At 40.8% G+C, this 15373-nt stretch overlaps 1 protein-coding gene across 11 annotated transcripts in view; it reads right to left on the reverse strand.

Moving 5' to 3' along the window:
- The window catches only part of GRIP1 (glutamate receptor interacting protein 1), a gene marked incomplete at both ends in the record, with an annotated part of 711329 nt that overhangs the window by 64772 nt on the left and 631184 nt on the right, over window positions 1-15373 (reverse strand). For all 11 annotated transcript variants that reach the window (XM_079716052.1, XM_079716060.1, XM_079716058.1 and 8 more), the window contains one exon: window positions 10263-10343. In XM_079716052.1, the coding sequence (XP_079572178.1) occupies window positions 10263-10343 (81 nt within the window). The remainder of the gene's footprint in view (window positions 1-10262; window positions 10344-15373) is intronic.

Below are 15373 nucleotides of genomic sequence, written 5' to 3' on the forward strand. Positions count from 1 at the left end.
ACTTCATTTAGTATGAAAATCTCTAGGTCCATCCACGTTGCTGCAAATGGCATTATTTCATTCTTTTTTATGGCCGAGTAGTATTTCATTGTATATATGTACCACATCTTCTTTATTCATTCATTTGTTGATGGACATTTAGATTGCTTCCATGTCTTGGCTATTGTGAATAGACCTAGCACCATGGTTTTTTTTTGTTTTGAGCCTATATTATTTATTTATTTATTTTTAACATCTTTATTGGAGTATAATTGCTTTACAATGGTGTGTTAGTTTCTGCTTTATAACAAAGTGAATCAGTTATACATATACATATATCCCCATATCTCCTCCCTCTTGCGTCTCCCTCCCACCCTCCCTATCCCACCCCTCTAGGTGGTCACAAAGCACTGAGCTGATCTCCCTGTGCTATGCGGCTGCTTCCCACTCGCTATCTATTTTACATTTGGTAGTGTATATATGTCCATGCCACTCTCTCACTTTGTCCCAGCTTACCCTTCCCCCTCCCCGTGTCCTCAGGTCCATTCCCTACATTCACGTCTTTATTCCTGTCCTGCCCCTAGGCTCTTGAGAACCATTTTTTTTTTAGATTCCGTATACATGTGTTGGCATACGGTATTTATTTTTCCCTTCTGACTTACTTCACTCTGTATGACAGGCTCTAGGTCCATCCACCTCACTACAAATAACTCAATTTCGTTTCTTTTTATGGATGAGTAATATTCCACTGTATATATGTGCCACATCTTCTTTATCCATTCATTTGTCAATGGACACTTAGGTTAGCACCATGTTTTGATTCTTCTCTGAGGAAGGTACAAACCAAGCATGCTTTGCTTGACTTGTAGTGCTTTAAAAACTTGGTTGCCAACATTTAAAAAGTAGTAGATTTCATACAGATGTACAGCTTCTTTTAAAAAATTAGAGAGGCAATATGGTATAGTGATGAAGAGGCAAGATTTGGCAGCCAGAATGCTTGGGTTCCAAATCCTGCCTCTTCCACATATAAGCCGTGTATGCATGAGCACATAGTGTTCAGACACCTCAGTTTCCTGGTCTGTGAAATGGTGATAAAGAACAACAGTGCTGATCTCATACAGTTTTTGTTGTAAGGATTGAGTTTTTCTATGTAAATTGACTGGAGCAGTGCGCATACAATACACTACATAAGTGTTTATGATGATGATTATCCAGCAACATTGGACTCACTTTCCCACTCTCTCCTTCAGATGGAGCCTTCCGTCTCTAATTTGCCATTGTCCTCATTGGAAGGATCTCACTTTCCTGACTTGCCTCAGCTCTGAGGGCTTTGGGACCCTTTGAGTGAGAATACATTAGCACTTACTCAGTGCTTTGAATTTGCTTGGAGTTCTCCATTGAACAATTCTGTGAAATCCATTGAATTGAAGTTCACAGAGTCATCCATCAAACACATACTCACTGAACACCAACTATGAGCTAGGCACGTCTGCTCTGGGCATTGGCCACGAAATCCTGGAGAAAAGCTGGATAAAAAGGGGAGACGGGGGGACTTCCCTGGTGGTCCAGTGGCTAAGACTCCACGCTCCCAGTGCAGGGGGCCCGGGTTCGATCCCTGGTCAGGGAACTAGATCCCACATGCCACAACTAAGAGTTTGCATGCCGCAACTAAAAAAAAGAAAAAATCTCGCATGCTGCCTCTTTCTGTTATGAAAGATGAGAAGTCAGTTCTCTTCCGCCTCTATATCACCACCATATTCAGACACAGTTCTTGTTCCCCCATTCTTCCAATACAGTTTTGTCATTTTTTGTAAAATCGATATTTAGCATTTACTTTAGTATGACTGCAAACAGTATTAGAAGACAAGTCATGTTGCATGGCATGATTACCTGCCTTTTCTACAGGATATATTTTCTGTTGTCTTGATGTCTTTGTTGGCTTAATTTTCTTGTGTTTACCATGAATTCAACTCCTCAGACTTGTAATCTCTCAACATGTTATTACATACCAAGAATTGTATTAGAGGTTTCCAACCCATCTGAAATGTTTGCTTTCTAGGGTTACTACACAGACCTTGGGAACTTCCTTCCCGTAGACCCTGGGAACCCAGAGTTTCTTTTCATTCCTGTTAAATTAATTAAAGGAGGCCATTAAACTGAGGTGGCTCTAATGCTGTGGTAGCCCAAGGAAGCCAACCAAAATCTAAGCTTTTACAAGGTTATGAAATCAAAATACTAAGGACAACCAGACACAAACAGCCAACTAGGCTTTAAGTTACAGCCAGTTAAATAATTTCCTTTCTTTGCCTCTGCTCTTCCTATATTTGTCTTTCCCCAGACTCCTGTTGGGGGAGCATTCCTAACTACTGGTTTGGTGCTGCCAGATTTGAATCAATTTTTTTGCTCAAATAAACTCTTAAAATGTTTAATATGCCTCGGTTTACCTTTTAACACTCCCTCTTGCATCCTTGGAGCCCTTGCATCCTGAATCCAATTCTCCCTCTTTCTGGCTTTACTCTCTTTTGGTGGTTGGTACATGTTCTCTGATAGCTTCCTGAGGAAGAGTGCATGGGAGGAGAGTATTCTGAATCCATAGTTGTCTTTTTTTTACTACTACCTTTACTAGATGGAGAATTCTAGGCTGGAAATTTCTTTTCCCTCAGAATTTTGAAGGCACTGTTCCATTGGTTTCTAGATTCCAGAACTGCTATTTGTTGAGAAGCCTGACGCCATTCTGATTACTCGGTTATTATTTGTGTTCTGATACACTGTGTGAAAACTGCCCACCCCCACTGGAAGCCTGTAGGATTGTCTTTTTCTCCCAGTTTTCAAATCTCATGATGACATGCCTTGGTGTGGGTCTGTTTTCATCCACAGCTCATGGACCCATACATCTGGAAACTTATATCCATCAATTCTAGGAAATTTATGAAAATATATCCTTGATGCTTTTCTCTCTTCTTTCTTTTTGTAACGTCTATTATTTGGATATTGTGTTATTTGGACTCGTATAATTTTCCTATTTAGTCTAGACTCTTCATTTATTTATTTGTTGTTTTGTCCTAATTTCTAGAAATCTTCCTCAACATTTTTTCCAGTATTTCTGTTGAACTCCTTCATTTCTGCCATATTCTTACTTTTCAGGAGCTCTTTGTTCCCCTCTGGAGGCCACTGTGTAATAGTATTCAGGGCCTCCCACCCAGGGATACAAATGAGGTTAATGATCATTTTTTTTCTTTCTTTTTAAAGTTTTCTTCTTCCTGCATGTGCTGCTTCTGTTTTTTTCTTTGTTTTTGGTGATAGTCTTGCATCTTAGATGCTTTCCTCCAAGTGTCCGTGTTTTTCTTAGCTGTCTGTTCACATCAAAGATGGCTCTGCAAAGTAGCTGTTTGAAAGCTTGGTGCCCCTGAGTGGGGCTCCTGGATTACGGTCGTCACTGTAGAGTTCAGGCCAGACTGCTTCTTTGGGTCAGATGGCACTGATTCTTCCTCCAGCTTGGAGGGGATTAAGCCTGGATACCTGGCTTCTTTGAGCTTCTGCGAGAAGACCAGCAGCCTCCTCATTCAGTGTTTCACTGAATCTCTGCTTTCAGAGCTGGACTGGCACACTCAGCTGTGCCCTCCCAATCCAGAGACCCTCCCTTTCACGTTTTCCAGAGGATAAAACTAGGCTCTGCCAGGAAGGGGAGGGGTGCTTGGCGGTTCTGAGTTGGGGGAGGGACTCATTCATTCTTAACAGACTTTCAACCAATCCCCCATCTTCGTACTCTCCCATCACTCTTGCTTCCAGAAGTTCCTGATTCCACCTCTCTGACTTGCTGGGAGTTTAGCATGCAAATCAGGCTCACTGTCGGCTTTCCACTCTGTTTCTTTAAATTAATCTTCCTCCATCTTCTTTGCCACTTCCAAGTTTGGTTGCTGTTATGTATTTTTCTTTTCCTCTTCTCCTTATGAGTTTCTGCCTCCTGAAAAATCTTATACTCTCATTTTAAAACGGGGGTTTGGGGTAGGAGCTGGGCTAAATGCGTGTTTTCAAGCTAGCATCTTTTGACTCACGAAGCTTGAAAATCACTGGTCGTCTGTCACTGTCAGAAACTGGTGCTCACAGTGGATTTGGATTCTTTTCTTCTCAAACAGTTGTTGGAAGAGGTAGTAAATGACAGTCCCTATCTTTTGTTTAAAACACTTTTTCTGTATCTGAAGACAGGTGAAATCTTCTGCAGTGTGAAGCTAATTAAATGTGAATCATTCCAAGAACATTCTATAATGTCTAGCCGTTCATGGAACTTACGCTGCTAGTCAAGGTACTTTGCTCAAAGGGTCTGATAAACTGTCCAAACTACACTGGAGAAGCACACACACACACACTCACTCACACAATCATTCAGTTTTACTTTCATTGTAACCATATAAATATGTGCGTGTGTGTACACACACACACACACACACACACACATATATACTACCTGGTAAGTAAGTAACACCGGTTATTTGATTTGAAATGGACCAGTGAGTAGAGTTTTTATTGCAAAGTTGGCAAAAAACCATGAACCTTTCTCTTCTAAATATGTTTAAGACTTAAGGCGAAAATGACAGATTTGTTGTTCTTGTTATAAAGACTGCTTTATGATTTTACAAAAAATAAAGCAAGCCTTTGTTCCTGCAGACAATTCAGTCACAACTAAAGAGGAAAGACAACAAATTAACTGCACTCACAAAATGCTGTCTCTTGCTTTTCTAATATAGGATCTGGGAAGATTCATCAATCAGATGGTGACAGGGATGAGTGTTAACATTAACACAGCCAGTGTTAAGTCAGACAGAAAGGGTTTGAATCCCTGCATGGCCTTTTATTAGCTCTGGGTCTTTGGGCAGCTTATCCAGCTGTGTAAAATGGGCACAGATGTTATCGGGCCACTTTCAGGATTAAATGAGAAAACACATATAAACTGCTTAGTGCCATGCATGGTACAAAGTAGATAAAACTCCCTTGTAATAAAACCTCAAAAGAAAACTTCGATACCAAAAGATCTTTACTGACAACTACACATGGCAGAGACAACCACAGTTCTCTGACTTGAAAGGCAGGTGAGCTGCATTGGAGGGTATGGGTTCTGTTTTCTGATTGGCTGAGGTGTGAGAGCTTCAGGATGCGGCTTCTTGTCCCAAACTGCATCCTTCTGCTAGGCTGTTCTACTTTATTTGCTATAATAAATTACTCCATATCATAGCAATAAAATCTATAAAAGTAATGCCTGATACTAATGTGCTATGAATGTCTCATCAGGAACTTATGAAAATTAGTCTAAAACTGCTCATCACATCCAAAATCAAAGGGACTCATTTCTCAGTCAATTAGGTATGAAGAGTGAGCCTTAAGCCAAGTGTGAAGGCTCTGATGGTACGCTTCCTGAGATGGAGGCCTATTTCTCACTACTCAGAGCTTTCACAAGATGAAGATACAGAAAGAGGACTTTGCATAAAGATAGTGAGATCATTAGAGAAATGCAAGTCAAAACTACAATGAGATATCATCTCACACCGGTCAGAATGGCCATCATCAAAAAATCTAGAAACAATAAATGCTGGAGAGGGTGTGGAGAAAAGGGAACACTCTTGCACTGCTGGTGGGAATGTGAATTGGTACAGCCACTATGGAGAACAGTATGAAGGTTCCTTAAAAAACTACAAATAGAACTACCATATGACCCAGTAATCCCACTACTGGGCATATACCCTGAGAAAACCATAATTCAAAAAGAGCCATGCACCACAATGGTCAGTGCAGCACTGTTTACAGTAGCCAGGAGATGGAAGCAACCTAAGTGTCCATCATCGGATGAATGGATAAAGAAGATGTGGCACATATATACAATGGAATATTACTCAGCCATAAAAAGAAACGAAATTGAGTTATTTGTAGTGAGGTGGATGGACCTAGAGTCTGTCATACAGAGTCAAGTAAGTCAGAAAGAGAAAGACAAATACCATATGCTAACACATATATATGGAATCTAAGAAAAAAAAATGTCATGAAGAACCTAGGGGTAAGGCGGGAATAAAGACACAGACCTACTAGAGAATGGACTTGAGGATATGGGGAGGGGGAAGGGTAAGCTGGGACAAAGTGAGACAGTGACATGGACATATATACACTACCAAACGTAAAATAGATAGCTAGTGGGAAGCAGCTGCATAGCACAGGGAGATCAGCTCGGTGCTTTGTGACCACCTAGAGGGGTCGGATAAGGAGGGTAGGAGGGAGGGAGACGCAAGAGGGAAGAGATATGGGAACATACGTATATGTATAACTGATTCACTTTGTTATAAAGCAGAAACTAACACACCATTGTAAAGCAATTATACTCCAGTAAAGATGTAAAAAAAAAAAAGGATAGCGAGAAACATTCATAAACCCCTGTAGTGCCTCAGTTTCCCTAACAGTACCTGTGTGTGTATGAGTGAGAAGAGGGTCCTTTGATTTCCTACTTAGGTAGGATAATTACAATTGGCACTAAATTTTATGGGGTAGAGCCTTGCTTAAAATATTTCATGAGGTTGGGCTTCCCTGGTGGCACAGTGGTTAAGAGTCTGCCTGCCGATGCAGGGGACACGGGTTCGTGCCCCAGTCCGGGAAGATCCCACATGCCGCGGACCGGCTGGGCCCGTGAGGCATGGCCGCTGAGCCTGCGTGTCCGGAGCTTGTACTCCGCAACGGGAGAGGCCACAACAGTGAGAGGCCCGCGTACCGCAAAAAAAAAAAAAAAAAAAAAAAAAAATTTCATGAGGCTCTATGTGGAAAATAAATATCGATCATTATAATAATTAACATTCATTATGGTTCACAATGTGTTCTGGGCAGCTTACATACACTAACTCATTTAATTTTCTCAACAGTGCTACAAAGAAGGTAATGAGCACTCCATTTTCTAGACAAGGAAACTCAGTTCAGACAGGTCAAGAGAGTTGGGAAGTGGGGCAGTCTGGGCTCTGGGTCCTTGCTCTTCATCATTTTCCAAGTTCATGCAATAGACTTTGCACAAACATCTATATTCCTCATCGCCCTCAGAGGCTCATTTCCTGGAGGGCACACTGGTTAGAAGAACATTGTTTACAGACTCCTCATTCACTCCTTCAACAAAGACAGGGATTAAACAAGCATCTTGCATGTGCCAGGAACTGTGCTAGACCTCAGGAATTTACTATTTCGTAACAGTGAAAATGGATTCTGTTTTTTTTTTTTTCTTTAGCAAATTCTGCTTTCCCAACTGGCAAAATATGAGTATTTTCCATGAGGAAACACAAACTCAGGATGGTGACGGTTAGTTGTATAAATGGAGCTGGAGCTGTAGAAGGACTGACAGGCATGTTTGATGAGCTTACGTATCATTTCTCCATCCAGGAATGGCACAAAACTTTTAGCTTCCATGAATAGCTTTAGTGTACAGCTGGCTAAAATTCAAGCAGTTTTGTGGGGTTTTGGGATAGTTTCCATGATTGGTATTAAAATCAGTTTTAGTACATATGTAACATCATCATAAAGCATAATTTTATATGGTTCTTTATGTGAATAAAATATTTTGCAGTTGTGTGTACATGGCCACACTTGAAACAAACTGAACATATAAATACTGACTTTGAAAAAGGAATCTATCACAGGATTAGTTTTTAAAGGGATACTCTCCTTTATAGTTAAATTACATTTTTATGTATATTAATTTTTAGGAATAAATCTATTGCAAGTTGCCATATGATCCTGCAATCCCACTCCTGAGCATATATCTGGACAAAGCTATAATTCACAAAGATACATGCACCCCTAGGTTCATAGCAGCACTATTTACAATAACCAAGGTGTGGAAACAACCTAAATGTCCATGGATAGATGAATGGATAAAGAGGATCTATATATATATACACAATGGAACATTACTCAGCCATAAAAAGAATGAAATAATGCCATTTGCAGTTATGTACATGGATGGACCTAGAGATGATCATACTAAGTGCAGTAAGTCAGAAAGAGAAAGACAAATACCACATGATATCACTTATATGTGGAACCTAAAATATGACACAAATGAACTTATCTATGAAACAGAAAGAGACTCACAGACATAGAGAACAGACTTGTGGTTGCCAAGGGGGAGGGGGATGGGGAAGGGAAAGATTGGGAGTTTGGGATTAGCAGATGCAAACTATTATATATAGACTGGATAAACAACCAGGTCCTACTGTATAGCACAGGCAACTATATTCAATATCCTGTGATACACCATAATGGAAAATAAAATAAATAAAACTGCTTTTCAAATAAAAAAGAATAAATCTATTGCATTAAAAAAGACCATCCTCTTAAGTAAAATTTGAGAGTAAAATTACAGTGTGGCAAACTGTGTGGTAAGAGAAGCTTCTGAGGAATAGGTGTCTTCTGTAGATGCACCAGTAGTAAGCATTTCTAAGGACTCAGAACTTAGTATTGGGCCGTGGCACTCAGAGTGTCTTTACTGAATGGAGGCAGGAGGAAGAAAGAATGGGGTGGAAGCAGGGTCTCTGCGTGCAGCCAGCAGGCTCTACACTGCTCAACTCCAAGAGGTACCACGTTCACAGCCAATTCTGATGGAATAAATGAATGGAATGGAATAGACAGGATAAATGAGAGCAGGGTTAAAGTTACACGGGGGTTGCAGAAGCCACGTGGAGCCCCAAATACTTTTAGAATAGTAAGTTCTGATGAGCTCTCCCTTAATCTCAGCACGCACAGCTGGTGACAGAAGAGTGGCATACCATCTTTGCTTCGTAATGAACAAACCGAAAGGGGAAGCGACCCAGTTAAAGGCGTAAATGACTGTAGTAGCAACTAGAATAGGTCTGGAGTCTCCAAAGTCCCATTTCATCTTTCTACTTACTCTACAGAGGAACGTCAGATCCATCAGTCCTACTTTTCTCCCAGTACTGGGGGTTGGGGGAGATACAGGCTCTCATACATATGGCTTCTTGTTCTTTTTTTTTTTTTTTGGTGTACGTGGGCCTCTCACTGCTGTGGCCTCTCCCGTTGCAGAGCACAGGCTCCTGACGCACAGGCTCAGCGGCCATGGCTCACGGGCCCAACCGCTCCGCGGCATGTGGGATCCTCCCGGACCGGGGCACAAACCCGCGTCCCCTGCATCGGCAGGCGGACTCTCAACCACTGTGCCACCAGGGAAGCCCTGGCTTCTTGTTCTTAACATTTATTCCATATTGTAGTACCACTATTTTTGGTGTTGCATTAGATATATGTGATTTATTGGTTATTAATAAAACTTCATTTTCGATGTTAAATGTATATTGTCAAAGTTGAATTGGACAGCTCCCATTTCATACACCCACTTGAGAACTCTTTGTTTTTGCCTTAGCCACTGATGTAAATGCTATCCGACAGAGTGTAGTGAGGCACCTTTATGTAGCCTCATCACTCTCTGGAAGGGACCACACCTTGGTCACAGATGTTGCTTCTAGGTCCCCTTTGGTCTTCATGCATTAATCATTTGCTTCATTTTCTTGGAGCATTTATGGATGAACTTAGTTTATGGATATTAAAAGCACAGAGACCTCAATTTCCATTCTATAAATTTCCACTGGGGCTCAAATTTTCAAAGCTGTTTTATCAAAGCAGTTATAAATCTAGAGCCTGAGGAAAAGAGGGAATTAAACACATTTATATGTCCTCCTTTTCTTTTTGGCTTGGTTACCCAGGCACCTTGTACCATGGAGGAATTCAGGAAGTTACTAAAGAAAAAGACATTATTTCATTCTTGCAAAATGAATTATAGATGCATAGTGGACAGATGGGAAGATATTCTCAATAGATTATTGTGAAAACTTAATCTATGGTATGTTAAAATGTAGAGAACCTCTATTCCTTCATATGCCATCTAATTATTCATGTGGGGTGTGTGAGACATATTTACTGAGTATTTACTCATTATTTGCCAGGGACTATACTAGGTATATAAATATGTTATTTAATACTCTGAATAACCTACAAAATGAGGATATTTTGCAGATACCCTTATTTCCATTTTATAAGTGAAGAAACCTGAGACTGAAGAGAGTTACAGTAACTTGCCCCATTCACACAGCTATTAAGTGCTGGAGGGTGACTGGCTCCGCATTTTTGTACCATTAGGTAGAAACTTGGCAATGAAACGTAACACATTTGCCACACCTGTAAACCATTTGAGGCTACACTTTTCTAATGTCTTCCTAAAACTCTGCATTTTAAAAGATATCACTTGTACTTACAACTTATGGTTATTCCAAGTTCCACACTGTGTTTCTTAGGGAGCTTTACATGAAATGTTCCACTACTCGGGATGACAGACTCTGGAATTTCAAAACAAAAAAGAATGTGTTTAGAGAAGACTAGGAAGATTGGAGCACCAATCAATGAAAATGCATCAGGAATACTTGTATCATCATCATCATCTGTAGTTAAAGCTGTAGGAATTGACATAAAATCCTGATAAACTAAGCTCCTTGTGAAGAACAGACGTCCAACCCACAGGCAACAGTGCATAATTCACAGCAACAGTCGAGTTCCATGTTTTTAAAGTATGATTCAGACAGCATCTCCATCAAATTTACCTAGGATGCAAGTTAAAAGTATCGATTCCTGAATCATCCCAGATCTGTGGAATCTGAATCTCTGAAGACAAGGCCTAGAAATCTGCATTTTAAACATTCTCTAGGTGATTCTTAGGTATACTAAGTTGAAGAACCAAAAGTAGTTATATTCTTTTCTCCCCCAACCATATTTTTTGCAGAGTTTATTATTCAGCAGTGCTTTCTTTTTTTCATTCATAGCTGGGGGAGATCGATTTCAGAAAAGATTTCAGTTAGCTGTGGCGGTTGTTGATTTGGAGGAGGAGAGGTGTGCCTGAATTTGTAAGGTAAGCGTGGAAAAGGACACTTAAAGATGTAGAAGCAGGAGTGATATTCAAGATATCTCACAACCAGAATGGTCCTGACCACAACCAACCAGACTGAATGCTGAGCAGAGTTGGAACAAAGGGACCCAGGAGGTCCCACTGCACCAAGGATGACCCTCTAGTTTCTGGATCATGGGGACATTTCAGGGAGGAGCACGAGGGCAGCGGGCACTGGAACAGAGCGAAGTTGGGCTCAAGTGTTGGCCAACCGGTAGAGAAGTAAGCTAACGTAGCAACAGAGAGGGAAGCGGTGTGTACTGCTCGACTCTCAACCTTGGATAGACCTACTGTGATTTTACCAGGGCCTGACTAGTATCTGAGAAAGAAAGAATTGCTACATATTCTTAAATATATTCTTAAAATTCCTCTAACAGTCTGGGAGGCTTTCAATTGGAGACAAGGTTAAAATGGAAATATCCTCTGAAGAGATAACATCTATTCACACTAAGTAGCTAATGACTATAATCCTTTCTTGAAGGCTTTAGAAAGGGGTGGGAAGGGTTGGCAAGAAACAAAGGAAACATTAGCATAAGGGGAGGCTTGTGGGATGTCGGAGTGAAACCACTTTTTCTGCTTGATTTTGCGCCCAGCTAGCTCCCAAACCGCCACAAAGAATTAACTACAGCTGCTGTGATGTGGGTAGAACTATTCGGTCCTCAGGCCCCTCGTCCAATTGGCTAATCACATTTTTAACACGTTTTGAGTCTCTGCAAAGCAGAGGTGAAAGGTGGGGTGGCCTCATGGAAACAGAGTACTTCCTTCCTTGATCTGCCTTAACCTGCTCTTCCTGGCCTTTTCTACTTGCCCATGAAGAATTTAGGCAGTAAACCTTTTACAAGACCAGAACCTGATCTTCCAACTCAGAGTAACTGCCATAAATTTTGATTTTCCTGGGCCCTCCAGGCTTCTAGAAAGTCATCTGTAAAGAAGGTTCCCCAAACTGCCCTGGTAAGTTTCAGCCGGGGCTGCTGGGTAAAGGCAAGTCTGCCCCCTCTGGCCTCTTCCTTCTTCCCAGTTATTTCCTCACTTCGCTGGGGCGTGAGGGAATCTGTCGCCTTCTCCCACTTCCTCCCTCTCTTCTTAATCCTCCTGTCCTGTCAGGTGTGGCCCCTTGAGTGTCACAGATGTTTTCCTCAACTAAGACTCAACTAAGATGTGCCAGGAAGTAACAACGTATATTTATTTGTTTATTTATTCATGAAGAATTTGTATCCTTCCCATTTCGGAACTTGAGATAGATAAAACTAGTTATTTCCCCAGTAGATTTCAAAAAGAACTGGCTAATTTTTATATACTGGGGCAGAAAAAGAGAAATGAGGTTAAGTAATAACCACCTCGGTATGCTTTGCTTCCTTACTTCAGGTGCTCCAAGTATCACAAATATTTACTTCTAAAAGATCTCTCAAATCCTTCCTTTCATCTCTTTTCTGAATCTTTGTGAAGGCTAATTACTACCTGCTTCCCACCACCAAAAGAGAAAGTTTAGGAATTTGGAATTAGCATGCAGACTGGGGACAGAGAAGGTATTTGGAAGAGGCTAGTTTGGCCCATCCGCACCAATGGCCAGGCTGCAGAGAGAAGGCAGAAAGAAACAAGTGTACTTGAGGAGAGAGTGTGAGGTCTTGGAGAGAGCCAGTGGTTAGCCTTGACAGCCCCTGGGTCTAGCTCTTCCAGGGGCTGCCTATGCCCTGTCCTCAAAGGCTGTGAAACACCAGTGTACTTCCAGGAAATGCCTCTCTTCTGTCTAAATTAGCTTGAGTGCATTTCTGAGGCTTGCAACTGAAAGATCTCTTAATGAACACGTTGATCCAGTAGAGGAAATGGGATGGGAGCCAAACAGCAAGCCCCCATACAATGTTCGTGAGTGTAGCAGGAATAAATTTTCCATTACTTGGATGAAGTACGACAAGTGGTCCATAAGTAAATGTATTAGAAGTTTTAGAGGAACAAACAGCTTTGCTATTTAGAGAACTCATTTCACGTATGTTTGTTTTAGTGTTATCCGTTTTACGAAAACGTTCTCTGAAAGGGGAGGGGAGCATAATGTATGTATATGTGTATCCACGTATGTATATGACATCTTGCCCAAGATGCTATACAAGTGAGTCTTTGATTCATAAGGGCCTAGAAAACACAGATCTAAAATAGTTACTATAGCAACATTTTGCTTTACGTTTAAAAAAAAATTATTTATTTTATTTATTTGTTATTTTTGGCTGTGTTGGGTCTTCTTTGCTGCGTGTGGGCTTTCTCTAGTTGCGGCGAGCCGGGCTACTCTTCATTGCAGTGCGCGGGCTACTCATTGCAGTGGCTTCTCTTGTTGCGGAGCACAGGCTCTAGGCGTGCAGGCTTCAGTAGTTGTGGCATACAAGCTCAGTAGTTGTGGCTCGCGGGCTCTAGAGCGCAGGCTCAGTAGTTGTGGCGCACGAGCTTAGTTGCTCTGCGGCACGTGGAATCTTCCCTGACCAGGGCTCGAACCCGTGTCCCCTGCATTCGCAGGCGGATTCTTAACCACTGTGCCACCAGGGAAGCCCTTGCTTTACATTTTTAATGTAGGGAATCTTGACCAAGATTAACATTGTTAATGACACTGAAGGAGACATTATCACTTCCTGGAAAACAGTAATAGATCACTTTTGACTACATAAGATTTGAAATATTTATAATGATGAATAAATATCAACATATGAATCTCTTTGATCAAGCTGTGGCTTCATTTTAATCTTAAATGTCAACATGTTTTATTTTCTGTTTGGTAATTTTTCCCCCCATAAAATTACTTGGTTGTTAAAGCCAAGGCACATTTAATTTGGGGTTTCTTAAGGAAATAATAATAAAGAGGAAAAAGATCCAATATTTGGAGAAACCACAGGTTTAGAGTAAGTAAACAGAACATTTATTTTCTTAGACTCCCATGTGATTATTTTGTGCTTCCCTGGTTTTCCTTTATCTTTGTTAATACTGTAATTAAAAACACATTTGGGTAAACAAAGTCCTCTTTCTTTCCAACTGGTCTGCTTTTTCTGCCCAAAGCATTCATTGTTGGCACAGTAAGATAACCACCACATCACAATTCATCAACCTGGACACCCTTGTGAGATTTGAAAAAATAAAGGAATTATAACGGGGGCAAATGTAAATGTTTAACTCCCACTCACACAGAGAAAAACACTGGGGATTCTAGTAATGATGGCAAACATCATTTGATAGGATTTTTCACTGAGGCTTCTTGCCAGGACAAAGCTGTATTTTTTCCAACAAAGTAACTTCAGCATTAAAGTAGAAACTTTAAGCATTCATGATATTGTACACTGGTATTTAAAAGACAGTATTGAAAAAGGCAGAATGTAAACTGTGCATATGTTATGATTATAGCTTTACAAAATTATATGTATGGTAAAGGACTTTGGTAAAGAAATATAAAAAAATAAACTTTTGTTTATTAGAATGATGGGGTTATAAGTAACTTCAGCATAAGAAAAATCCTTTTAACATTACAACAATTTGATTGGACAGTGGTACCCATGTAAAAAGAGATAGATTTAGGCAAAAGTGTACTCACCGTCAAGCTTTTTAACCACTGTCTGTGTCATTTAGAATGTTTATAAAATAGAGATAGGTAATCTCTAAGATCCAATAGTTTGAGAATTAGTGTCTGGGTATAACATATTTCTGAGGAAGAATTGGAAATGAATGGTAGTTCATATCCAGACAATTAGGAGTGATACATATAAAATAAAAATGCATGTATAGCACAAGTAAATACTTAGTAGACACTGCTATGGAGAAGGTCAATTGTGCTGGCCATTCCACTACTGGAATGTAGTGAGTAGATGCTGCTCAAGATCCTACAGTGCACAGGAGAGACACCTCCCCTCAACAAACAATGTCAGTAGGGCAGAGGCTCAGAAATCCTGCTGTTTCATGCTGGGAACCCTAATATTGTTTTGAAGAGGGAGTGTAATACGATATGGAAAAGACAGGTGTAAGTCAACAGACCCGGGATCTACCGTTCACTTTGCTGTATGACCTTGAGTTTCCCCACCTGAACCTCAGTTTTCCCATTCATAAATAAATGAAGGTATTGGATTATGATAGTCCTCCTGCCATGAATGTTCTACAATTATAATAAGTACACTCTGGGGCCACAGGACAGCCTTCTTTGAAAGGAATACCCTCAGTGCCATCTGACTGATCCTTATGAGGTCTTTTACTGGCTTCTGCTTGGCCACAGCTGACGGGAAGGGGAAGCTGCCACACCTAAGCTGGGCCAATTAGATGCTTTTTCTTGGGAATTAGAAGTTAAAAATGGCTGGTCCTGGCTGTGCATGTTAGCAAGGATGGGGCGATCATGTACAGTCAGAAGTCACAGAAAACTTGTACAGGGACAAAGGGAGCAGGTGTGAAGAAACAAGCAGCACCAAG

The sequence above is a fragment of the Hyperoodon ampullatus genome (genome assembly GCF_949752795.1).
Source record: "Hyperoodon ampullatus genome assembly, chromosome: 11".
Taxonomy (NCBI): domain Eukaryota; kingdom Metazoa; phylum Chordata; class Mammalia; order Artiodactyla; family Ziphiidae; genus Hyperoodon; species Hyperoodon ampullatus.